General features: G+C 41.3%; 1 protein-coding gene across 9 annotated transcripts in view; it reads right to left on the reverse strand.

Moving 5' to 3' along the window:
- Positions 1 to 25,619, reverse strand: part of LTBP1 (latent transforming growth factor beta binding protein 1) — a 391,256-nt gene that overhangs the window by 225,982 nt on the left and 139,655 nt on the right. For 6 of the 9 annotated variants that reach the window (XM_057309361.1, XM_057309360.1, XM_048222571.2 and 3 more), the window contains exon 5: positions 2,425 to 2,592. In XM_057309361.1, coding sequence (XP_057165344.1) covers positions 2,425 to 2,592 — 168 coding nt within the window. Of the gene's footprint in view, positions 1 to 2,424; positions 2,845 to 2,881; positions 3,000 to 25,619 lie in introns of those variants that run through there. The other 3 variants (XM_026478748.4, XM_026478738.4, XM_057309362.1) reach the window with 2 other exon arrangements.

Here is a 25,619-nt window from a genome sequence, read left to right on the forward strand (position 1 = left end):
GTCTCAAGTATTTACTATCTGGCCCTTTACAGAAGTTTGCCAGTCCCCCAACATCTTACATACCATCTTACATTCCCCAAAGAGAGAAGCTAACAAATTATGATGAATTTTGAATTTTCCCCAAGCTGTTCTATTTTCCATATACATGTCTTATTTGTCAAAAGATTTAATATATCATCGGCAAATACAAATAGAGAGGAAAACCATCAAGTTAGAAAGCCACTTTTTTGTAAGTCATAAAGCTATACTAAACCAACTAAGTCCACAAAGATATAGGTCTAAAAAATGAATTTCTAAAATTCTCTGTATTTCTGAAGAATCATAATCTGTGAGTTCTACAGAATTACCCTTCTTCGATTTAAAAAATGTAAAACGTCTCCCTCAAATTATCCAATATTTGAATTTAAATAAAAAGAAGAGGGAAAATAGCTGAGGATATAAATGAAGTATTTCCCAGGATTTCCAATGTGAAACTTTTATTACCAAGCCCTCTCTGTCTCTCTCTTTTAAATTACTCTGCCAATCCTTTTGTGGCAGAGTTGAGTTCTGGTTTTGAAATTTTTTTTGTGTAAATAAGTTTGCTCCATGTTATATTGTGAATAGGCTATGTGTATCCTGTTCCTAAACATCTGCTTAAATGCCAGACAGGAAAGTGTGCAGCATGTTTTAACAAGTAGACTTCCTCTGTTTCTCAAAGCCTTCAAATATTTAGTTTCAAAATGAATACATTGTAAGCCAAAAAATTACCACCCATCCGATTACTTTGTCATTCCTACTGTAAAGATTTATGAAAAATGCAAGGAGGTGGAGGAGCCGACACTGTTGGTGGAGCTGGGAAACCCATGAGAGCAAGGAAGGCAATCAAGAAAAGTAAAAGTGGGAAAAAGCCATTAAGCCCGTAACAACCTCCTGGGAACTGCCTTTTCTCTTCCCCTCATTGTCTACAACCCTTCAGAAAATAATATTACTTGTTACTCATTAAAAGTCCTAAGATTTCAGAGGTCACAAAACATAAGCTATTTATTTTATGGATGAGACAAAACTGAGGTCCAGAAACAGTAAGTGTCACAGCCTGTGGATTAGGTAGTTAGTGGCAGGACCAGGACCAGAATCTAGATTCCCGATCGGCGGTTCAACACACTTCCCATGAGACTCGGCTCTCTGCCCTGCGAAGCGTAATGTGCCACTTGGCACCTACCAGCTAAATTCTTTTTAAAATATGCCCAAACACCCCTATCATAGCCAGGAAATTCACAATACCCTTTTAAATAGTATCTATGGGCACATGTTTTTTCCAAGTACAGACTATCAAGAATACTGCTTTGACCTCAGAAGCAGCAGCAGTCAAAATAAAGCAGGAGAATAATCAAAGAGCTAATAAGGACTTCAGGCTGTCCCCTTGTATTTTGTCTTGATGATCATCAGTTTCAAAGAGACACCCTCTCTCCTACCCCCCAGACGCACATACTCAAGACTAAACAGCAATATTCCATAAAAAGACCAGATCTAGCCAGTGTTATTATCTGTCTGACATTTGGGTTATTCTTGTGAGTAACTCACAAAGTAATGTGGGTGTCTGTGATTATTTGAGTACACATGGCAAACCATAATTGGTAAAAAAAATAATAAAAGACATTTTTCCGTGACAAAAATACTGTATTGCATGACAACATGGCAGGGTGACAGCACTCAGTGGACCGCAATACTTTCTCCCTTTACAAAAAAGTAAAAACAACACAAAATTTTTTAAAGTAAAGAGCTTCCTTTTCAGTAACCCCCATAGTTCATATTTAAATTAGTTATGAAAGATTAAAAGGTTTTGAGAGCTGACAGTAAGCCACTAGCATTTTTCCCCTAAATCCCTGTCATATATCAATTTATAATTCAGCCTTTTGATACAGAGCAGAAATGTGGCGAAAGATGCAAGTCCGTATTTCTTTCTACAACTGAAATGCAGTTTTTGACAATTTTTAGTATTTTTTTAGAACATGACTGTTCATCAAGTAAAAATTTTAACTTCATCACCACTATCCCCATTTTGTAACATGAGTCAGATCTAATGCAAATTCTCCTTATGACCGAGCAGATAAAAATCTGAGACTGATCAGTACAAGTTGTGTGCTAGGGTCTTAATCGAAAACCGATTCCCTTCTATCCTATTGATACCTCCCATCACCACGGGCTGCGTAAATGATAAGCAATAAGGGGCAATATTCTAGCTGCCGTTGCTCCAAGAAGCCAAACAGCAGGTTAAAAATTATTCTGAAAGTTATTTAAAGGAGCTCACGAAAGAAGCATATTCCAGACTCATAGACAGAAACCCATTCAAGCAGAGAGCAGTGTGAGTGGAGGAGGATGTCTAAACGCTCCGATCTCCTGAAACTCTCTTCAGCAAGGACAGTTAGGGACTGTGCAGGAACTCACCCACTCGGAAGTTCGTGGCCGTCAGGGTGTCGGCAGCATGACCATTCTCACTAATGAGAGTGGTGGTGTTCCCCTTCTCACAGCTGTTCTGACAGCTGCCCTTGGTGCAGGTCACTTTACAGATGCTCGGAGTAAAGACCACCTTGATGCGGCCAGTGTGGTTACTCACTAGGAGCGGAGGCAGGGAGAAAAAGAACAACAAACACATCAGCTTAGTATCCATGAACGTGCCTTGGAAGGTTTTAAAAAAAAAAAAAAGGAAAAAAGAAAGGAAAGGAGAGGGGGAACGAGAGAGCCCACAACCCGACAGGTTTAAGGAAAGAGGGAAGCCTTTAGTTCTCGCTGCTCTGTATCCAGTGGTGTCTCTGAAACAGGAGTAGGAAGCTTAGCAAACAGAACTCTGGGATGCACTCCAAAACCACATTTGAAGTCGAGTCACTGGAGTGGGATTACTAACCACAATGCTGCACTTTATTCACGGGCAGACAAAGAGCAATACGGAGGGCACGACATGAAAAGAGCCAACCCTGACAGGCAGATGTAATGCAAAGAGGTTGGCCATGCACCTCGTGGTGAATAAACTCTTGTGTCCTCAACTTGCATACTTTCCCTGTTTCTCCACTTATTAAGTCACTATTTGCAGTCCGACCCCTGGAAATGTTTTAGGCATGCGGCATGTCTGAAAACATCTGTCTCAAATCTCCTGGCACTCTTAGCTGAAGTGATCAAATCCTGTGACGCAGCTGTGGGAGCCCATTTCTTTTTCACAACTCTGGGGCGTTATTTCTCCATATTAATTTATGCAACCTGTATTTTGTTTTACTGTCAACAAGGTCCGTCTAAGAAACAGGGAGGCCAGGTCACGAGGCTCAAGGGTTGCCTCTGTGCGAGGAGCATCCTGGAGCCCTGGCTGCTGCCCTTCACAGGCCACCTCAAGCAGGTATTTCCTGCATCCACGTGGCCCTCTCCTTAAAACCAGATGCTATAACCTGACTGCACAGCAGAGGCAGCAGAGTATCACAAAATGGGCACTGATCTCAAAGCCAGACTCACTTATAATCCTGGCTCAGCCGTGTGACTTTGGACATGTCATTTCACCTTTTCTACAAAACATGAGAGAATTGCCACTGATGTTCTAACTAATTCTAATTTTCAATGTCTCCATCAGGAGTCAGCAAACTGTGGCCCGGGGATGAAATCTGGCCCACTACCTGCTTTTACAAATAAAGTTTTATTGGAACACAGCCACACTTCCTCCTTTACATAATATCTATGGCTGCTTTTGTACTGCAATAGCAGAGCTGCAGAGAATGTGTGAGCTCACCCAGAACTGCCCTTTATGGCCAAGTCCCAAACTAGACTCGATGGCAAAGTGCAATACAGAAACTCCAGTCTGGCTTCTACATCTATGATATGCCCCCACCCACGTCCTTCCTCTTTCCAGGAGCCTAGGCAGAAAGCAAAGACGGCAGCAGCAGCTGGAGACAGATGGTTCATCTCTGAGACTAAGAGTGGCAGGAAGTAGTGCCCGTCCTATTGCCACTGTCTTACCTTAGTGGCCAAAGGAGAGACCAGCTCTGGGTCAGCCTTTCTGTGGCCATCCCCTGACTACCAGAAGCAATTCTGCCCCTATAAACTGCCTTGGTCTGACCAAGATTATATTTTCAGGAAATCATCTCCAAGAGGCCTCTACAGGTCCTCAACAAAATAAACTGTGGTCATATCTGATCTTGGAAACAAAAAAAAAACCTTAACAACAACAACATTAGCACTTCAAAGCTGGAACTGGGGCCCAAAGGTCCTCTGACACAACGTTTATTTAAACATCTCTAGTGACAGGGAGCTCATTACCCACTGAGATTGCACATTCTAGTTATAAGCTGTTCCTGGCAAGTTCTCTTTCTTCCTGAGCTCAAGCGTGGCAGTTGCACCCATTAATCCTGACCCCGCTCCCCATGGTCTCACAATCTAACAATGCCTCTTCCACATGATAGCCCTTCAACTACTCAAAGAGAACTACCAAGTAAGCAAAGAAAGCTCAGGTTAGCAGGAACTTGAAGAGGTCAGCTTGGGTTGGCCCTCTCATTTAACACAAGAAAACGATTCTTCCAGAAGAGAAATAGCCTCAGTTCTTTTCAAATGTTTTTACAAGACGATTTCCCATTTTCATTCAGTGGTCCTAACACAAGAGATCAGGACACATAGTGTGAAGTAGGGAGATATCCTAGAGGCCAACCAGATCTTCCAGCACCTTGCAAGATGGCACCTAGAAACTTTTTCTATAATGGGCCAAATAATAAATATTTTAAGGCTATAGGCCTGATAGACTCTGTTGGCAAGTATTTAACTCTGTTGTAGCAGCGGGGAAAGCAGACTGTCAAAAACAATATGTAAATGAATGGTTGTGGCTGTGTTCCAGTAAAACTTTATTTAAAGAAACAGTTTGCCAACCGCTGCTGTGAATGCTTATACAACATTTAAAATTTTTGAGTGTACCCAGAAATTTAAAAAACTACAATAGAATGTTAATTCCACAATCATGCAAAATTCATATAGCTCAACTTATTTTTTTTTACAGTAGCACACGCACTCACACCCACACACCCACAAACCAGCTCACACTCTAAACTGTCAGACCATGCTTACAAATTATCTTGAGAATACTTTGTGTATCTAAGTGTGTGGAGCCCATTTAAAAAAAATAGAGAGACAACATTGTCCCACTTCAAAAGAATATGAACTTCTATTTTTTCTGGCTCTTGGTACAATAATGAAATTAAAAATGGTGTGCCAACTATTTTGTCTTCTCTGGCATTAACTCGTGGCACCAGCAGCTGCCATGCAGATGCTCAGACCGTCACCTAAATTATGCTCACTTAGGCGAAGAGAGACATCCAAAGAAAGCGAGCACTTAATCATTATTCCCATTTCACCTCTCAGCTACAGTAGTCACTTTATAGGCACTGGAGATTCTCCGGGTCTATTGTTTTTAAAAACTTATTCTATTTCTTTGCCAAAAAATTTTTTTTTGGCCTGGAATCATTTGGATTTTCAAAAGGCGGAGACAGTTTCATATAACTTAATTCTGATTTTTACAATGTTCACATCTTCCTGGAAGAAGACACATTTTATTCCATATTTCCCTTTGTGTTTTACTAACATTCTGCTATAAAGTAGTCTAATTCTAAAGCAGACACAATCTCAGCGGGTCCTCTTGTCTTCACAAAGTATTGATTTCTTCATTATAATTAGCTTTTGTTTTCCACATCAATCTCAAAATCTGTACTGAAAAATTCACAACTTCTTTTGACGTTACATGGTCATTTGTAGCTCTCATAAGATCTCTGTAAATATTAAATGGGTTAGAAAATACACTCTCCCATCCCCTTGTAAAATCATTCCTATGTATCTACTAGAGTATCATGTACAGTTTAACCTTCAAAGTACCCAAGAGTAAGGTAAACTGCTATGAGTTTCAAATTCCTCACATGTGACAAGCTCAAGATAATACCAATCACCGGTCAAGAGTTTAGTGGGAATTCACCAACAGACACAGTGACCTTTCCTCCAGAGACCCCTTGGCCTGTACGAGGCATCTTCCTCAAATGCTTCGAGTAAATTAATACTCAAGAACCCCACATGCCTGCATACAGGAGGCACCTAATAAATGCAGAATACATGAAGTGACCTCAAGGAAGACTGTCAAACCCCACGGAGATCATGGATTTGCAGGCTGCTGGAGGACATTCTGGTCTAAGGCCTTGCTTCAGCAGCGAGGAGACTGAAGACCATGGCGAAATTAGTGGTCAAAGACCATCTCTGGAGCGCTAATAGCTGATTAAGAATTACAAATCTGGGGGGCTCCTGGATGGCTCAGTCGGTTAAGCCTCTGCTGTCGGCTCAGGTCATGATCCCAGGGTCCTGGGATCGAGCCCCATGCTGGGCTCCTGCTCAGCAGGGAGCCTGCTTCTCCCTCTGCCTCTCCCCGCCCCCCCCCCAGCTTGTGCTCTCTCTCTCACTCACTCTCTTGCAAATTAAAAAAAAAAAAAATTACAAATCTGGAAAGCAAAAGTCAGGCCAGTCAGGAGTTAACAGGGAAAATTGCTGACAGAGCCTTCATGCTTGGTCTCTCTGACGAAAAAAATGTAATTTTTAGATCTCCGTAGGTAAATCAGCCCCAGAAATCTTAAGCAAGTGCTTTCAAATGTTGCATTTTAGAGGCCTTGGCTAGAAACATAGATTGCCTGGAGCCGTGTAGCACCACGATCGGGCCTCCTAGTCAGTCAGTCAGTCAGTCAAGACACTCAAGAGTCAACATCCTGTCTGCAGGTTCTGCCAGACCCTGTGCGAATTTAAACCTCCAAGAAAAGGCACTGGCAGATGGTTTAAAACAAACCACAGATATTCGGAGTGTATGGTGAATGGGATGGAAGTGAAGTCGATATCCTCCCAATAGGAAAAGCTTTCACTTCTGCTTCCCAATCACGCATGACAGAGAAAAACTCAAAAATGTGAAAATTGTTCTTGACAAATGGACTTCAGTGTGGAGAAGAGCCCAGCTGCCATCTTTCAGTCATTAGCCTAGGATGGGACCAAAAGTGAAGGCAGCCAAAGAAATAAATAGAACAAGTTCAAGACTCACATCAGATGTCATGCACAAATCGAGTCTCCTCCACATTCATCCAGAATGCTGGGACAGCACATCAGCGTTCATCCAACTTCAACAACAGGGACCAACTAGCACAGGCAATGTCCTCGGCAAAGGAGAAGCACCTCCTCTGTGGTTAAAAGCCATTACCCTGCCCATTGACTGAGGCTGCTTAAAGAGACTTCGGAGCTGATTCAATACACAGGTCACGTGAGAAACGGAGCAGAGAGCTCATTCTCCTGCTGCAGTCCACTGCTTGCCCGAAGGCCAAGAGTTCTTTGAAGGACAAATCATAAAAGTATTAAATAATGCTTAGAATAACAGGAGTTTATTGTTCTGCTCTCCAGCTTGCTTAACTCCTTACGGACTATTAAAATAATGCCCTCAGAATACTGTGTTCCTTGAGAAAGGTGCCATGCAAACAAGCTAGAATCAGATCTATTACTTCATCGGGTGGCTCCACTCCTGGAATACCTTCCGAGAGGGAAACTCAGATGAGATTTCTAGTTGTGATGTGAGTACCTCCTCAGATAAGACTCTACGAGTTACATTCCAGTACCATTTCTTGAGGTTTTTTCCAAGTAGATGTAACTAAATGAAGAAGTAGAGGAAGAACCACATGCTGCACAGCTGATACACATTAAAGGAAGACCATGTGAGTTTCCTCTCCACTCAATTCTCCATTAATATCCACTTAAGGCAACTGTGTCAGTTACTTATCTCTCTCACACCTATATCCAAAATTTCCTTTCCTTTTTATACATTTAAGGAGATAAACTCGTCTTTGCCTGTCTATGGGTCCAGTAAATCATTTCATGTAAGAGTAAGTTTCTGGATATATTCTGAATTCCTTACAGAATGGCCTACCGCTCATCAAAAAACAGGCATCAAGTGTACACCATGTTTGAAAATGTGAATATAGTCCCCAAAATATCCACTTGGGCAGAAATGCAGCAGCAACCTAGTCACACAATCTTATATTACCTCACTCCCTGATTCACTAAGAAAATAAAAGCTCTAAAGACCCAGATCACCAACTTACCCAGATCTGTAGCTGTCCTGCCTTCCCCCTGATGAAAGATGGGGTAATGGATCCCTTCCTTTCTTACAGACTCAAAGACTTGATCTCTTCTCATCTGCATTCACATGCAAACGCGTTGCACTCTTGCCCAAATATCAAGAATACCACTCCTTATCGTCTCCATTCTTCTCTACTGCAGGTCATGCTCTATTTCTCTGCTCTCCTTACAGCAAAATTCCTCAAAAGAGCTGCTCTACTGGCTGTCTCCGCTGCCTCCCCAACCATTCTCTTTGGAACCTGTTGCAGTTAAAGTTGTTGCTGTCCATACTTCACCAAAACTGCCCTTGTGAAGGTCACCAGGGTCTCCGCATTGCTAAATTCCATGGCAAATTCTCTGGGTCTTTCTTCCTCGAACACTCAGCCTCTCTGACACATAAGGACACTGCTTCATGATACGCTTTCACCACTGGGCTCCTAGGTCACTCTACTCTTTCATGGATCTCTCCTACCTTGCTGGCCACTGCTCCTCATTGGATATATTCTGAGCTCCTTACAGGATTGCCTACCGCTCAGGTAGGCATCTGGCGGAGGGCCCCAGAGCTCAGTCTGTAGCCTTCTCTTTTCTATACTGACTTCCTGGATGAGATCATCCTGTTCGATCTCATGGATTTAAAGACTATCTACAAACTATGTATAGAAAATGTCTAACTCTAGCCTGGACCGCCTCTACCGTGTGTGTGTGTTCAACTAAGCAACCAACGGTCCAGTTGTTGATGGGCCTTTCCTAAGTAAATATCTAATGTCTAACAGACACCTCAAACAAAATCTATTCAAAATTAAGCTTTGATTCCTTCCTGTACCCACATACAAATTTGCTCTTCTTCAAGTCTTCCCTCATCTCAGAAATGGCAAGCCTATTCTTGGCCGGGGCAAGGGGCGCTGTCCATCTGAGACTCAATACAATAGCAAATCCTGTTAGCTCTCTTTCCAGAAGGTAACAATTTCTCACTACTTCCATGAAGAACACTCTGGTACAATCCACCATCATTTTCAGTCTGGATTATTTCAACAGTCTCCTAAACCCTGCTTTCACCTTTGCCCACCTGCAATTTATTCTCCCCACAGCACTCAGGGTACCTTTTCTAATTTATGTCCGTGAGATCGTAGCACTCCTCCTTTCCGTGGCTTCCCATCTCAATCAGAACAGAAGCCAAAGGTCTCACAATGGCCAAGAGGGGCGTCCACAGCTGCAGTCTCTGACCTCATCTCCCACAATCATCCTCAACCCATTCACTCTGGCTTCCGTGCTATACTGCGCATGCTTCTGTCCCAGGCCCTTGCACCTGCTGTTCCCTCCACCTAGAACACTCTTCCTCTGCTATATGCAGCTTCCTCCCTCACCTCCTTCAAGACTTCTCCAGAATGTCAGCTCATGAGGAGGCCTTTCCTAATGACCTTCATAAAACTGCAATAGCCCCACACATTACCTCTCTCCCATACCTTGCCATTTCCTATTTATTATAAACATACTTTATATATTTATATGTATATTTTATATATTTATATATACTTTATATACGTATATATACACTTTATATATTTATATGTATATATAAATAGTATATATAACTATACGTTTATATAATGTGTTTGATTATCATCCTGAGAACACAAGCTTCATGACAGCAAGAATATATCTGGTCACTGTCCTATGCCCAACATGTTTCTCATAGTAAGTGCTCAAGAACAATAACAATGAACAAACTTCACTGAAAGAAATTAAACAAATAATATTTATCTATGGGTTAATTGCCAGTAGTGTTAAAATAGTAAAGAATACTCCTATTAAACCTTTAGCCCTAAAGCATACTTGCTGTATGCTGTATTTGTCAAAGAGAAATGTTTTAGCCATAAAAGTTTCAAATCAAGCAAAAACACAGTTGTTATGCAGGAAACCCTGCAGTCATTACAAAACACAGTTTTCCCAAAATCATTAAAACATTACCCAAAAATGGCCAATGACATAAAAAAGTGAAAATTTTCACTTAAACATGCCAATGAGAGAATAACTGAATAAACAGGAAGTAGAAATTTCTCAAACACTCTTTCAAAAGAAAAACAATTATTTGCTCCCAAAGTTTCACAACATATTATGCAGAAGTCAAACTGACACGTGATAGAAACCTCCTTTAATTTTGTAAATAAGAGTTACGATGACGTGTAAGGAGTTTTTAAACCCATTTTTTATTTACTAAGTATCCATTCCCTTTGTCAGGCAAAGAACTAGGAAATTGAAAACACTACTACCGAGATTCTGTGAGCCCGATATGAATTGCCACTGGGCCATAAAACCCACCCAATAACCCACCCATGTTGGGGGGCACCTGGGTGCTCAGTCAGTTAAATGTCAGACTCTTGGTTTCGCCTCAGGTCATGATCTCAGGGTCATGAGATCAAGCCCCATGTCAGGGCTCAGTACCAAGACTGCTTGAGATGCTCTTCCTTTCCCTCCCCTCTCTGTCCCTCCCCCTGCTCACACACCTGCATGCAATCTCTCTCACAAACAAATAAATAAAATCTTATGAAATACATGTTGCTTCCCAGCTCAGGGAGACTGGCCAAGAGACTAGCCAGAGATTCACCAACAAAGATGGTAGATTTCGTCCCAAATTTCCATATGTTTCAGGAGTCAGGTCTAATTTCCTATTTCATTCAGTCCTTGTTTTACCTCAACTCAAGACATAAACTCTCAGATTGTCACCTGTCACCTGTCACATTTTCTCAGCCTTCAATTTTGCCCTGCCAACCGGACTCCACTGCCCCAGGAGGACTCCCAACAACACACCTTGAGACCATGGACTTTGTCTTCATACTTCCTTTTTCTCCTTGGGGTTTCTACTCTTTAAATACCAACCATAAGTTCTCTTCTCTAAAAATATTTGCTAAAAGATCCTATTTTTATCTGTGGAACAAAATCAAGTATGTTTGAAGTTGTAATATATTTTACAGTCAAAAGACTAATTTTTCCCCAATAAGCTGCTCACCTAGCAGGATGTGGTCCAGTGTTTGGGGAAAGAAATAACAGTCGGTACTAACAGTAGAAAACCAGCAAAACAAACCAATGACTTTTTGACATTTTCATATTTTGACCTTTTTTTGGTAAAATAATTTCTTTAACATCCCCTGAGGGGATTCAACCATCCAGACATATCTCAGCTAACAGTTAAGGAATACCCAGAAAAGTTCAGGACAGATTCCAGACTGCAGTCTAGGGAAAGACATGACCTGGCATCTCAGTCCTGGCATCCTGCAACTGCACCAGGCTGTTTCATAGAGGTTCCTTTGACATGATTTTAAAAACTGTCCTGTCTAGAACATACCTGGAAATCTCTGCTCCTAATCTTGAATACTGAGGAACCTACCATTGCCAATCTATCCAGAAAGGATGGTAGCATTTGAAATGCTGTGACACATCCCCGGTTTCCTGGGTGGCTCAGCTGGTTAAGCGTCTCTTGGTTTTGGCCCAGGTCATGAACTCATGGGTCATGAGATGGAGCCCTGCATCAGGCTCCCTGCTCAGTGGGGAGTCTACTTGAAGATTCTCTCCCTCTGCCCCTCTCCCCACTCATGCTCTTACACTCTCTCTCTCAAATAAATAAATCTTGAAAAGAGAGAGAGAGAGAAACACATCCCCAAGGTGATAGGACTTAACTCAGTTCATAACATAAAAAGAAGCAAAGAAAAAGTGGGGGGGAGAGGGACTCAATTCTGAATAGAGAATGTAAGGCACCACCCGGATCTACAATCCTGACAATTACGGGAACCATACTTGCGGAGGGTTGAGTGAGTTTGTCCAGGGAGTTGTTTTGTTTTTCTTTTTTGGCATCAACATTCAAGATGCTACTCCCTCGAAGAGTTTGTCTCCCAAGGGAGAAATACCATTTAAAAGATGCATTTTTTCATGTGAGTATCTCTACCTCCCTTAAAAAACCCTTGCTGGTCTTTGCAGCAGCACAGCTCGAGATCTCACACCCATCCACGGGAGGACAGTCTTCCTACAACTGATGAGAGAGGACTTCACTGCTGTCCCTGAACCCAGAGAACAAGGTGCAGAGCAGTGAACACTTATGTGTCTTCTAGCTCAAGGCCCCATACAATCTGGCTAACTGGCACAGTCCCCTTACAGAAAGCATGGGTTAGATATGCTTCACATGATTCGAATTTTCTGTGCCTTAATTTTGGAACAGAATTAGGTTTTATTTATCCCCACATTTGTTGTTTTTCCAAAGAGAAGTAAATGGAGGCATTTGTTATCAGTCTATCACTCATCATTTCCATAAATAACATCTGTTTGTTTGTATGTGGAGAAGCAAGTCTGACTGAAAAGACAGATTATCTACTGGGCTATTTGTTTACCAAGGAACAAATTTCATGACTTATCACAGGCTCGATTAAGTAGGGGCCACTTCTCCTGAGGGTCCTAGATTATATCTACCATATGCTTTGAGACTTAGGATTCCATATAATTTACATACTGGTAATGACAAATATTTTTGACAAATATTTTTTTTAAGATTTTATTTATTTATTAGACAGAGATAGAGACAGCCAATGAGAGAGGGAACACAAGCAGGGGGAGTGGGAGAGGAAGAAGCAGGCTCATAGCAGAGGAGCCTGATGTGGGGCTCGATCCCATAACGCCAGGATCACGCCCTGAGCTGAAGGCAGACGCTTAACCGCTGTGCCACGCAGGCGCCCCTTAACAAATATTTCTGACAACATCAAACTCCTTAAAAGAAAGTTGAGATCCTTTCCCATCTAAACCAAATCTAGCCTCATATCCTGCAGCATTCCACGCAGAGCCTGGGCATTAGCTGAACCAAACTGCCCAACGGTCCTCGCTCACATGCCTACTTTCTTCACACGGTTTTCTCCCTTAGAAAACCTTTCTTCATTTTTCTCCACCTTTCATCCTCTTGAACCAATCCACTTATCCCCTCCCTATACATTTTTCAGCAACCTAGGCATGCCAGTTTGGACAGTGCATCTCTCCATTTTCCCCTGGCTTTTAGCACATAAGTCTATTTATGTATATTTTCCTACTTTACTAATCTTCTTTTGGCCTCAATCAAGCCCAAGAAAACAGTTTGTATTCTTTTCCTCCTTCTCTATTTGTAACAAACATCCCACCTGGTGGTTTTCCTTCTTTGGGAACAAGAAAAGATTATGTGGTGGGAGGGGAGTGCCATGGGAGAGAATGCAGGGGTAGGAAATGAAGAGAAGTGAATCAAGGGTAGTATGAATTCAGGCGAGGAATACATAGGCATTCCACTGTCTACTGCAAGGGCAAAGAAGCAACTTTTACTCAAACTAATAACTGGAAGTCACAAAACTTGAAAGGAGTTGAAAGCGATCAGGGTTCCATTACCTCTGTAAGGGGGCATGGAAACTTCCCTCCTATGCTAAAGGCAGACACAAAGAAGAAAATGATCTATCACTGTACAAAATTTACATTCTGCCTGAAAGAAGAAAAAAAGCAAAAGATAGGGCAGAGACTCTGGAGACCAAAATTTCCTGTGTCCTGTTGGGAACGAGCTGGCCTGGCCAGAAGCAGATACCTCACTGTGCCTCTCAGGAATTCCAATTCTGTCACAGAGGCAATAAAAATCTAGAGCAAACAGATACTATAATGTGAATGCATTTTATTTTAAGAAGCTCTAAGAAAGGTGAAGATATGAACGTTTTTGTAACCGCCAAAACAACTCTTAAGCTTGATGGATTCGGTTGAAAGAAAAAAATCTATTGAAGCAATTGGTTATACAGAAGAAAACTGGCATTTTTAAATCTCTGAATTGAGAATTATAGAATCAGAGGTATCCAAGCTTGCAGAATACAGATTCTGTCATTCACTTTTTGTTCTCTTCCCCACAGCACAAACTTCTCTCTGGCTCAGCTTTTAAATGACTCCATCAAATGGCCCCAACTACTCTCTCCAAGGGATTACTGCCAAATTCAATAGAACTCATCATTAGAAAAGATTTCAGCCTAAATATCCCTTTTCTCAAAGTCATATTATATCTAGCTTTTATTTATCATGTGATAAATAAAATTGCAAAATGATTAGTTGCCAATAAAAAATGAATTACTGATGTGTAATCACACATTGTAAATTTTCCAGCTTTCAGTTAATTCTTTTTAGGTTACTCATTCTCAACTTCCTCTCTCATCAAGATAGTGCCTCTCTTGTTGGACACTGTGATGGTTTTAATATCTATCCACAAATTCTTTTGAAATCTAATTCCCCTCTCCTTGAGCATGAGCTGGTCTTAGCAACTCATGTCTAAAGAACAGAATAAAACAGAAGTGATGGTTTCAACTTCAGACACTGGGTCACAAAAGGCACTGCAGCTTCTGTCTTGGGCTCTCTCTCCAGTCACTCACTCTGGGGAAAAGCTAGCTCCCATGCCACGAGAATACTTAAGGAGCCCATGGAGAGGCCCACATGGCAGAGAACCAAAGTCTCCTGCTAAATGCCATGTGAGTGAGCCACCCTGAGAGCAAATCTTCCAGCCCCGGGCAAGCCTTCAGATGACTGCAGCCCCTACTGATACCCTGATTGCAACTTCATGACAGAATCTGAGCCAAAACCAATCAGCTAAGGTATTTCTGAATTTGTGAGGCACAGAAAGTATAAGATAATATTTGTTGTTTTAAACCACAAGGTTTGGGTTAATTTGTTACACAGTAAAGTATAAACACACACACACACACACACACACACACACACACACGCACACTTCTCTGCTCTTCTTTTTCCCCAGATTCTGAGAACAGAGAAGTTGAATTTATGGACCTTTTTACATGTACAGAGCACTGTCTGCATGACTGATGGACTCATGAAACATGTACTGAGCCCCTAACTAAGCTACAGAGCTCACATGCACACCACAGTCATTTAAATGATACTCACACCCCTTCACAGGCTAGGAAACGATAGAGATGTTCATCAGAAACTTGACCAAGGTCATTTTGTGAGAAAACGGTAGAGCTGGGATTTCACCACGAGCCTTCGCTCTTTCCTCACTACCCAATGCCTCTCTTACACTTCCAATAAGCATTTTCTGAAAACTACAGGATACCCAAATACCTGGGAAGGTTGGAGCAAGGGAGGGAAAAAAGATTGAGCACATACTATGTGTTTGGCAGTATGTTAGGTTTCATACCCCTCACCTCATTTCATTCCTACAACAGATCTATGGAATAAGTGCTAAGAGATATATGTGACAGAGAAACTAATATTCAGAGGTTCGATGGAATAGAATACAGTGAAACATGTCACAGGCTCCACCCTCCAGGATTTTGCAAACTAGAGTAGGGGGAAAAAAGACACACAGAATAATGCTACCTGACCCATCCACCTCGTGAGACTGTGGCAGGACCATATGAAATAATCTGTATGGATATAATTCATAAGCTGTTAAACACTATGCAAACCCAAGAGGATATCATTACATGTGGTCAGCTCTTAGTGGAGCAACTGTTGAGGGAAAGCTCAAACTAGTGGTGACATTTACTCCATAATATATTATATAACAAAACCCACAAGAGCTTCTAAATTTTATCTCAAGATGTTTGTTTTACTATCATAACTATTATTTAAGACTCTAGAATAAAGTAAAGTTCCATTGTGGACTTTGATTCCTACATAATTTCAGATAAGATCTGTTTGCCTGACTTGGTTTGAAAGGTATCAAAATGGATGTCAACGAATAATAGAAACCCATTGATTAGAATGGCTTATTTTGCATTGAATAATTAAGTTAAACAATTCTTACCAGAAACTCTAAGTTTAGATCATTTTTAAGTGATACTGTCATTAAAGCCCTACATATAATGATAAAGCCAGCGGATTTTTTTTTTAATGTCAAATTTGGCTTTGCATTCACTTAAAAATAACACATAAAGAGCTAGAGCAGCACTCTTTCTCTTCCACCTTTATTACTGAAGTATTGTTGAAACACAATGCTACATTCATTTCAGGCGTACAACGCAGTGATTCAACAACTGCAGACATTATACTGTGCCCATCACAAGCGTAGCTACCATCTGGCACCCTATCAGGTAAAGCAGACCTCTTCCCAATGAATAAGATTGGTTTTGGCAATTTTTAACTCATTATAGTTTGGGTTTCCTGATAAACTTACATGAATATACATGCAGGGTAAATCTTAAATAGTCAATACACTAGTATTATAATGTAACACATTGACTTCATGCATACCAGGCTCTTAGTACAGAGGCTGGCATACAGTAAGTACCAAATAGATGAGGAAAAAGAGGAAGATGGAATCTACATAGTGCCATTGGTGGGAACAAATGAGCTTATGTCCAAATTTCCTAATTACCTGAAGTTCAGTGACAAGAATATAATTTCCAATACCTTCAGCAGGTTTTTAAAAATACATATTATATGCTCTTGAGGTATATTAAGGTGTGGTTTGGAAACTGGGATCTCTGACAAGAAACATTATGAATCACTTTCTCCACTAAGAGTCTTTTTTAAGCTTTAAAAAAGAGGCATCTAATTTTGCTCTCTTTCCATGTTCAAGACATGGCAGAGCGTGCCGGACAGGTATTTGCACACGTACCCCACTGTGGTTTCCTGAAAACCCATACCAGAAAAAGAGGAATAGGAGGCATGGAGGGACTTCAGGGGTCTTACTGGAAAGGTTCCTGTCCATACTCACTAATGAACTGAAGCTGGACATTCTCCATTTGATGTGGGCAAGAATCCGGGAGCTGAAAACATTTCTATTAAAAATCCAAATGGGTACTGAGATATAAATTTGGTAACACCACAGGCCCTATGAAATCCCAGGCCAGGCAGAACAATTCTGAGGGCTCAGTGGTCTTGGGGAACATAGGAAACTGACCCCGCTCACCTGTCTGTGCATCTGCCAACACCCCAAGCCTTCTCAGGAATCAGAGAATAGAGACCAGACTAAGGGAGTGAAGAAGAGTAAAGCAGCTGGTTTTCCTTCTCTAAAAGACAGTCTTTGGTGCTCTGAGACATCAAGACATGCAGCTATTAAAAGGAAGAGTTCAAACGGAATGTGTGCCAGCTGGGGTCTCTGCCTACAATACAATGGGGGTGTGTCGCACACACTCTCAAGTGATGGGACTGTAAAGTAAGGCTGTGCGTGGCAAGACAGAAGATGCAAGTCACAAGACAACCCAGAATAGCCAGCCACATAGGCCAGACTTTATGGAGACTAGAATATACTTCAATAACTGGGAGGACGTTAAGAATCCATAGTACTTTCAGCAACCCATTATACGTTGCCCTATATCCAGAAAATGCTTTTCAGAAAATGCCGTTGAACTTCATTCTTGGACCCAACATTAACATGATAGAAAGCTTCTCCTGGCTGTTTCTGCTTCTACTTGGTATTCTACTTCTGTTCTAGTTGCTTACTGTTCAACTCTAACTTAAAAATTCCTTGAAAAATTCTGATTAATCTTACTTCATCAGTATCATCCCTCTTAGGAAATGCTCTTCTGTCAAGCCACCGTACAGCAGCTGGCCAAGTCAGATTGGTTTTCTTAGGTCAAATGCCTACCCATCTTCTAGTCCACTGTGGCAAGAAGATGGGGTCACCCAGAGTAGCATGTCTACCTATATGTACCCTGGCTGATTAAAACAATATCATCTGCTCCGAGACTAACAACTGTCCAGATTGTCTTAAAAAGTCAATATTCTGCCCTGCTAAGGTAATCTAAGGAAAGCAGAAGTCAAAAGAACTGGCTTGTCAGTAGACCAGATCCATGGGGTTTTCACGGTACAAGGAATAGTGGAACCATACAACTTAAAGCTCACAGCTGGCACACTGTCACTCCACCCACACTCCATTAGTAAAAGCAAGTCGCAGAGCCAAGTTCAAAGTCAATGGGGTGGGACAGTCCACTATCCCCACAAGGAAGCCAGGGCAAGGAGGAGGAGGGAAGAAAGAATTACATGTAAATAAGATCTATATTTTTATTATTTATTCTGGGATGAAAAAAAAAAGTCATGAAAAAAAGTTAAACAGGTCAGGGAAATATTAACAAAATATACGTGCCTCCCTCTCTCCCTGTAAAAACAAACGAAAGCACACTTAAAATCATGCTTTGTTTTTGTCAAATATCTACAAACACAAAGAAAAAGACCTTTGGACCAGATAGCATCTACCTAACTGAATCACTAAAGGTGGGATAATATTTCTGAATGATGAGTAAAGGGGAAAAAAAAATCAAAAAATTCTCTTTGGGGAGGGTTACTCTGGAGCCCTCCAAAGTCAAGCAGAGCCTGCTTCAGCAGCTCTGTGAGGAACGTAAACTGAACGCGTGGGAGGAAGAGCTCCGCTTTCTTCGAGATCTGAGGCAGACAGCGGCAATTCGAGATGCACCTGCAGCCATTAAATGGCCTTCACGAAAACGAGCAGGACAGCTGCCTGGTGTGTGCGGTTCCAGGCATTGCTAACAGAGAGCACCCCGTCCCACGCAAGCAGCCCAGGGGCCACCCACCAAAGGGAACCACAACCACCGCCCTCCCACCTGCTGTCCAAATTCCTTTTCTTTCCCAAAGATTCTTTTTCTATGTCTGTTCCTAGGATACAGGGGTTTTGAAATAACTATGATGTTTTTCACAAGAGCAACCACTGCCTGTTTAAAGTTTTCATTTAGTTAAAAAGCCGGGAGCTTGGAAGAGCAAATGTGTGAAGCGCTGTTAGGGCTACATGAATTTTTTTTTTTAACAGATATTTATGAGATGGATAATGTAGGCAGCTGCAGAAAAATGACTTTAAATCACACACATATTTATATATGTGATTGAGCATGTATGTGTACATATGTATATACATACATCATACATACACATTTCATGGTTTAATGTTTTCCTGTCAGAAGAAGTCCTCAAATATAAACATATTGCAATCACCTCTTAGGGAAGAAAGGTTTTCCTCCCATTCCAGCCTTATACTTCCTCTGTACAGGAACACAGAACTTGGGCAACTGGGTTTCAGTAAAGATACATTTCAATTTCCCCAAGGGGCTAATACTAAGTAAGTATCAAAAAATCATGCAGAACTAAAATTGCAGAAAATTACAACACAAACTCTTTAAGGTCATAAAATGTAAGGGAGGTAGGGAGGTCTTTACCTCAAAGAGGGGAAGACAGACTCAGCACAAGGCAGTACTTTTCAATGCTAAGGGAACCCCTCTTTAAGGGGACTAACCTGAGTAAAAACAAATTCTATTTCAATTCCCTTTGTACAAAAATATTGCTAAGGAGATATTCCAATCTCATTTCTGTTGAATCAAAACTATCACTTCAACTTTCACAATGATTATTCCCTAGAAACTATTTTCTTATTCAGAAATAAAATCCAAGTAAAGCCCTCTGTTTCTGGCAGAGAAATCCACAGGCTGAGTACGGAGCAGCTCTTCTTTTTCAAACACAGATTTTCTCCTCCCAAAATGCTATTTTGTACTTTCCAGGCAACCTGTAAATTCATTCGTGGTATTTTCCCCCACCAGTATCACAGTTTGATCACAGAATATTCTGGAACCATACAGAATCTATTTCTCAATATCTTGAGCTTGGTCTCAACACCCAGAAATATCCTTGGATTACTTTGTTGATTTATTATGAAATCTTGGACCCTAGGGATTGAAAGCAATCTCTGGCACGAAAGGCTGCCCATTGGAGAATTTAGATTACATAACCCTTCACTCTAGGTTTTCCTCCACTGTTGTTTTTAATATTGCTGGATAAGCTTCCTGGAAGTGGTTATAATCAGTCTATGTCTACCACTTCCCAGCGATCTTCCACTGTGTGTAAGCGATAAAGAGGCAAAGAGAACACTCATGTTCGCCTACCTTCCTGGACTGGGATGTGAGCAGACAACTCCTGGGTAAAACATATCACCTGCCCTCACCATCCCCAACTGGGGCACAGTGGCCATGGCAAGACTGCACATGGAACTTTCTCTCCAGTAGGTAATACCCTGCTCTTCAGTGGAATATAGATTCTTAAAGGCATCAGCTCAGCAAAACCCTGGTCCTTTACCCACATTCACTGGAATGCTTTCTTGAGCATTCATTTGTACCAAGGAATGCCGTTGCTTTGCCGTCTAGGCTTTTAAGCCAACAAGGACTGTTCCAGAAATTACTGAAGAATAGGTGAAGTTCTTCTAGCCATCTATAGTGCTAACATCCACACTAACATATGGCTGGAAACTGGCTCAAGGTTCCTCATTCCCACACAAAGAGTGGTGTGGGTGACCGAACAGACCAATCAGGAGCTTGATTTCATAAGGCAAAAAGCATGGAGCTTTACCATAATTCCTTCTTTAAAGCAGTCTTTTTTTTCACACCTAGTATTTTAAATGCTAAATTGCTTCTTTGTTAGTTTTCATCAGCTTTTTATAAGATCTAGTTCCTGTCTGGTCCCACTTCCGCTACCACTTCGTACCCACTGGATTGGTGTGGGGCCAATCCCAAAGACATTTATTCGCACATGACCAAGCCAGGGGTGGTCTCCGTGCAGAGAAAGCTGTCAGGGCTGCAGAACATGCGCCTGTGTCATTCTCCTTCCCCTGAAGTGCACACTCAGTCCATGGGCAGAGCTTGGCCCCAGTGGGGCTCCCATCAGTCAGTAACTGTCAGTGAGGGCATTGCAGACACCTGGCGTTGCCAGCACACACAATTTCTCCTTCTGCTCTTTGCTCTCTTCACACTCATATCCTAAAGTGAGGCTTGGGTGGTTCTCAGGACCAGACTCTTCTTTACCTGCATTTTCAAACTGCTCCTCCCCTAAAGATCTCCCGATCACAATTCATCCCATGCAGAATAATCTGGCTCTGATTTCCTTATCTCTAGCGATTTCATCTATATTTGTCTTTATCCAATTGCTAGTCCAGGGTTTCTCTCCTCTTCTGTGATGGGCCAATAGCTGGAGGATGAATTTGGTCTTTCTCCCTCACATCACCTTCTAGTGGGTGCTCTGAGCTATACCACAGCTTCTCTCCCTATGATGACTCAGACTGGCACTGGGCACCCAGACCCTCTTAGCAGTGTTCTTGTCTACCTCCTTGAAGTGGCTGAGAAAAGCAGAACAGTCTCGGCCAAACACTGCCTGCCTCCTAACCTTCGGATTTGTTTTGCCAAAGAAAAAACCTTGTCAGCTCTGAGTCTTTGCAGAAGCACTGCCTTCCCACGGTGAGGACAACCGGGAAGTGCATGGTTTTACGGGTAATCTCTTTGCTGTACCAGTCTGCAAGCACGTACAGTCTTCACTCCAAACACAAGAACTTACTTTTTCATGAGGAAGACATAACCAACAAACCCTGAGATGTTTCCATGTCTTGTTATGCTTCTTGATGTCACTGTGAACAAAGCCTGAGGGTTCATGCTAGCACACTCAACCACAGTGTCACTAGAAGTACACAGAGGAGGAGGTCTCGTGCTCAAGGGTCCATGCTCTTCTAACTGTGGGCTACAGTTAGGCCAGAACTGGGATGCAGGGGCTCAGGCAGCAAGGCTGCTGTTGTGAGAACAACAGCATCTTTGCCTCCCCCTCTCAGGCCTGAGACCTGGATGGCTGCTCTATCTTCAAATGGGGGAGCCAGGAATTCCAGGTAGCCTGTGACCAACAGCTGGGCAGTTGCTGAGCTGGCTGATCTATTGGAAGGATTGAGAGAAGTCAACAGAGACCACAGGATCCAGGGCTAAGGTGGTCCCAGTGCAGGCAGGATTACATTTTCTTCTCCCAGAAGGGGCCCAGTGGGGGCTGGGTACCTGCTTCCTGCACCGTGCTGGCTGCTTAGTCAAGCAGCAAGGTTACACTTACCACTGAAAGTAGTGAGCTTGTCCGAACTCCTGTAACGTAACAGGACCATGTGTCTGAAAGGCCAGTAATCCATCTCTCCCCCGTATTTCAGCCCATCAGAGGAAAAATGGGCAATTCTTTTAAGAGTCTGACTTGTATCTGCTTTTAAAACTTTAAAAAGGTAGTATGTAAAACAGGACATGTGTCTTCCTTGAAATTTAAAATTGAAAGGAAAAATTGAAAGGAAATTAAATTTTAAATTCAAATGAAATTAAAGAAAATTTAAATGAAATTAAACTAAAATTTTAGATGACTTTAAAACATAAATAATCTGTTTAAAAGATAAGTTAATCTTGATAGGAAAACAACTGGAATTGGCAATGGAAAATCTGATTTAGAGATGTTTAAATTTCTAAGTATTTACAAATACTAAAATATAATTAAAAAAAGAGACTAAGCAGCTGTATATTTAAGTCAGAGATTGCCCAGTCTTTTAGCTCTTAGGACTCTTTGCATAACCTGCAAACCATTTCAGTTACATGAATATTTCTGCTCATCCTAATGATCTCCTTTTTAAGAAAGTCTACCACTTTCTTAGGAAGCTCCCCAGTACCTATAACCCTGAAGATAAAAATGTCCTTCCACCACAGATTTTAGCAGAAATATTCTCTGCTTCTAACATCATCAAGCATCTCATGGTGTTTTTCCTACAACAGCAGATAGCCTGGTGTGGATACTCATTACCTTCAAGGCTGTCTTCTAGAGAGTTACGCCAAACTAATCTCTTTTTTGCATGAATTATTTGGGTTTGCCCCTGAACATACGCTATACTAAAAATCTTGACTTTTTTTATAAGATGATCTTTCAAATGCTATCAAGTCACTTTAACTGTTCTTTCTTTGGGTTAAAAATACTAAAATAAACACAATAGAATTTGGTTTATGTACTCATTTTTTCCCTAGAAGTCACCAAGGAAGATACTGGATAAAGCAGACTCCTCAGCCCATACTATCCTTAGAGCGAGCCCAAGGAGCTCCATTCCTGGAGTTCATACTAAGCCTTTTGTAACAACCTATATGACTCAAACAAAACAAAACAAAACAAAACTTTAATTTTTTTAACATAACAGGGTTTTTATTTTTATTTTTTTTATTAGCAAGATCTGGTTTTATTTTTTAAATGTTTTTTTATTATATTATATTAGTCACCATACAGTACATCCCTGGTTTCTGATGTAAAGTTCGATGATTCATTAGTTGCATATAACACCCAGCGCGCCATGCAATACGTGCCCTCCTTACTACCCATCACCGGTCTATCCCATTCCCCCACCCCCCTCTCCTCTGAAGCCCTCAGTTTGTTTCTCTGAGAAACATAACAGGGTTTTTAATATATTCACAGATCTTACAACCCATGACTATCTAATTCCATAATACTTACCAACCCAAAAGAAACTCCTTAACCATAAACAATCACTGCCCATTCTCCCTCTCCTCAACCCCTAGCAATCACTAATCTACTTTCTGTCTGTATAGATTTGTCTATTCTGGACATTTCGCATAATGGAATTATATGTGATCTGAATCCTTTCGTGTCTGGATTCCTTCACTCCACATGTTTCCAAGGGTCATTCACACTGTGGCATGTATCACTATTCCATTCCTTCTTTATGGCTGAACAACCCGTTGTAAGATAGACCACATTTTGTTTATACATTCATCAGATGATAGACATTTTGGTTGTTCTCACTTTTTGGTTGTTATGAATAATGCTGCTACGAACATTTGTATACAAGTTTTTGTGTGAACATATGTTTTCAATTCTCTTGGATATATACCTAGAAGTGGAAACGCTGGGTCATATAGCCACTGTGTTTAACTTTGGGAGGACTTCAGGTGATAGCTTAATGTGATTCAGTCTAGCCAGATGGCAGTAACTGGTTCATCCAATAAAAATGTTATTTCTGTCAGTATTAAAAGGTTTTCCTTAAACAATTGGGAGTAACAGCCATTATTTTCCCAATTGCTGTGTGGCCTGTCACTCTAACATTAGAGGAAACTAGACTTATCAGACAAGAGTGGTCTCCCATGGTTCATACTTCTCTGGCTGCCTTCAAACTAGTGGAGATTTATCTGAGAACATGATGGTGAAGAGGCTGGGTTGCCAGGGACGGTGACAATGAAGGACAGCTGGTTATAGGCAGGGCTTCTTGGACAGCTTTTAATTCAAAGGCTATGAATTGGGCCTATAGGCCCAAAATCTAGATGTTTTTCATACACTGAGAGACTGAAACTTAGATCAGCCCCTGGCAAACTTGACTACCCATGAGACTAACCTAGCCAATTTTTTTTTTTTTTTACAACCTGCCAGCTAAGACTGATTTTCACATTTTTAAATGGTCATACTTTTAACAGTTATGTAAGAACCTATATGTAACATCCTCACGATTACACACCTTGCCTCCCCAAGCTTGAAGTATTTACTATCAGATCCTTTAAGAGAAAGTTTACAGACCCTAATGTAGTCGATACTCACGCAAATTAAATTCTCTGAAGAGCAATGAGTAAAGCATAGCACCACTATTAATTTGTCACTAGAGACAGCCAGTAAGCAGCAAACCCCCAACACAAGATGTCAAGCAACCCGGGCAGTGACTCGGAAGGATGGTAAAGCCCAGAACCAAAACAGGAAACGCGGTATGCGCACAGTGGTTAGGAATGGTGCGCCAGGTCATCAAAACGCTGGGAAATCTACTAAAATGTTCAGTCTTCACAGCAGAGAACAGCTCCCTAGCAACCTGATAGTTTGTTTCTCCCTATCTACTTTGCTTTATCTAGAGAGTGCTAGACATAACATATTAACACACTTTGCTTTACTGAACCCATCACACCCCGCCCTCACCACTGTCATCCTTTTCCTGCTTCTTCTGAACCATTTCTCTCTTGGCCTACCAGGCGTCCAAAGCAAATCCTTATTCACTTGGGCTTGTAGGCTATGTCTCCCCTATAATAAGGTAATTAATTTACACGATTCTCAGAGCTCTAGGTAAGCATCATTAATGCCGCTTGCATGATACTATTAAACCTACATTCATTACAGTAGACCACCTTTTTTTACCCAATTCAAAAGGGAAAACAACACTCCTCTTCTGCCAACCTCAATGTATCCTCTAGTCCCTAAAATTTCCCAAAAGTAATGACAGTGGACTGTTATGATGCTGGTCACGAAGTCTCTTCCCCAGACACATTATCCCTACCTGCTGGTAATATCTTCTGTTTTTCTCATGAGTCAGAATTATCTACTCCTAAAATTGGACCATAAAATTCTTCAGCAGAATGAGAGGTTCACTGGGTGTTATATGCAAACAATGAATCATGCAACACTACATCAAAAACTCATGAAGTACTGTATGGTGACAAAGATAATTAAAAAAAAGAGAGAGAAGTTCATCTGTTTACATTTGAGCTCTTCTATAAAGATGAAATTAAAGAAACTGAAAGTTCCTGCTTTTCCTCAGACTTCTCTCACTGACTCTCTATCCCTTTCTGTTACATGTAAGGTTTCCTTGGGGGCTCCTTTCACCTAAGGCGAAGCTGGATGTGGGGAGACATTATTTAAGGTTCTTAGTATTACTCATTCCTTCTTTCTAGTTTTAA

Source organism: Ursus arctos, unplaced genomic scaffold, assembly GCF_023065955.2.
Source record: "Ursus arctos isolate Adak ecotype North America unplaced genomic scaffold, UrsArc2.0 scaffold_8, whole genome shotgun sequence".
NCBI lineage: Eukaryota > Metazoa > Chordata > Mammalia > Carnivora > Ursidae > Ursus > Ursus arctos.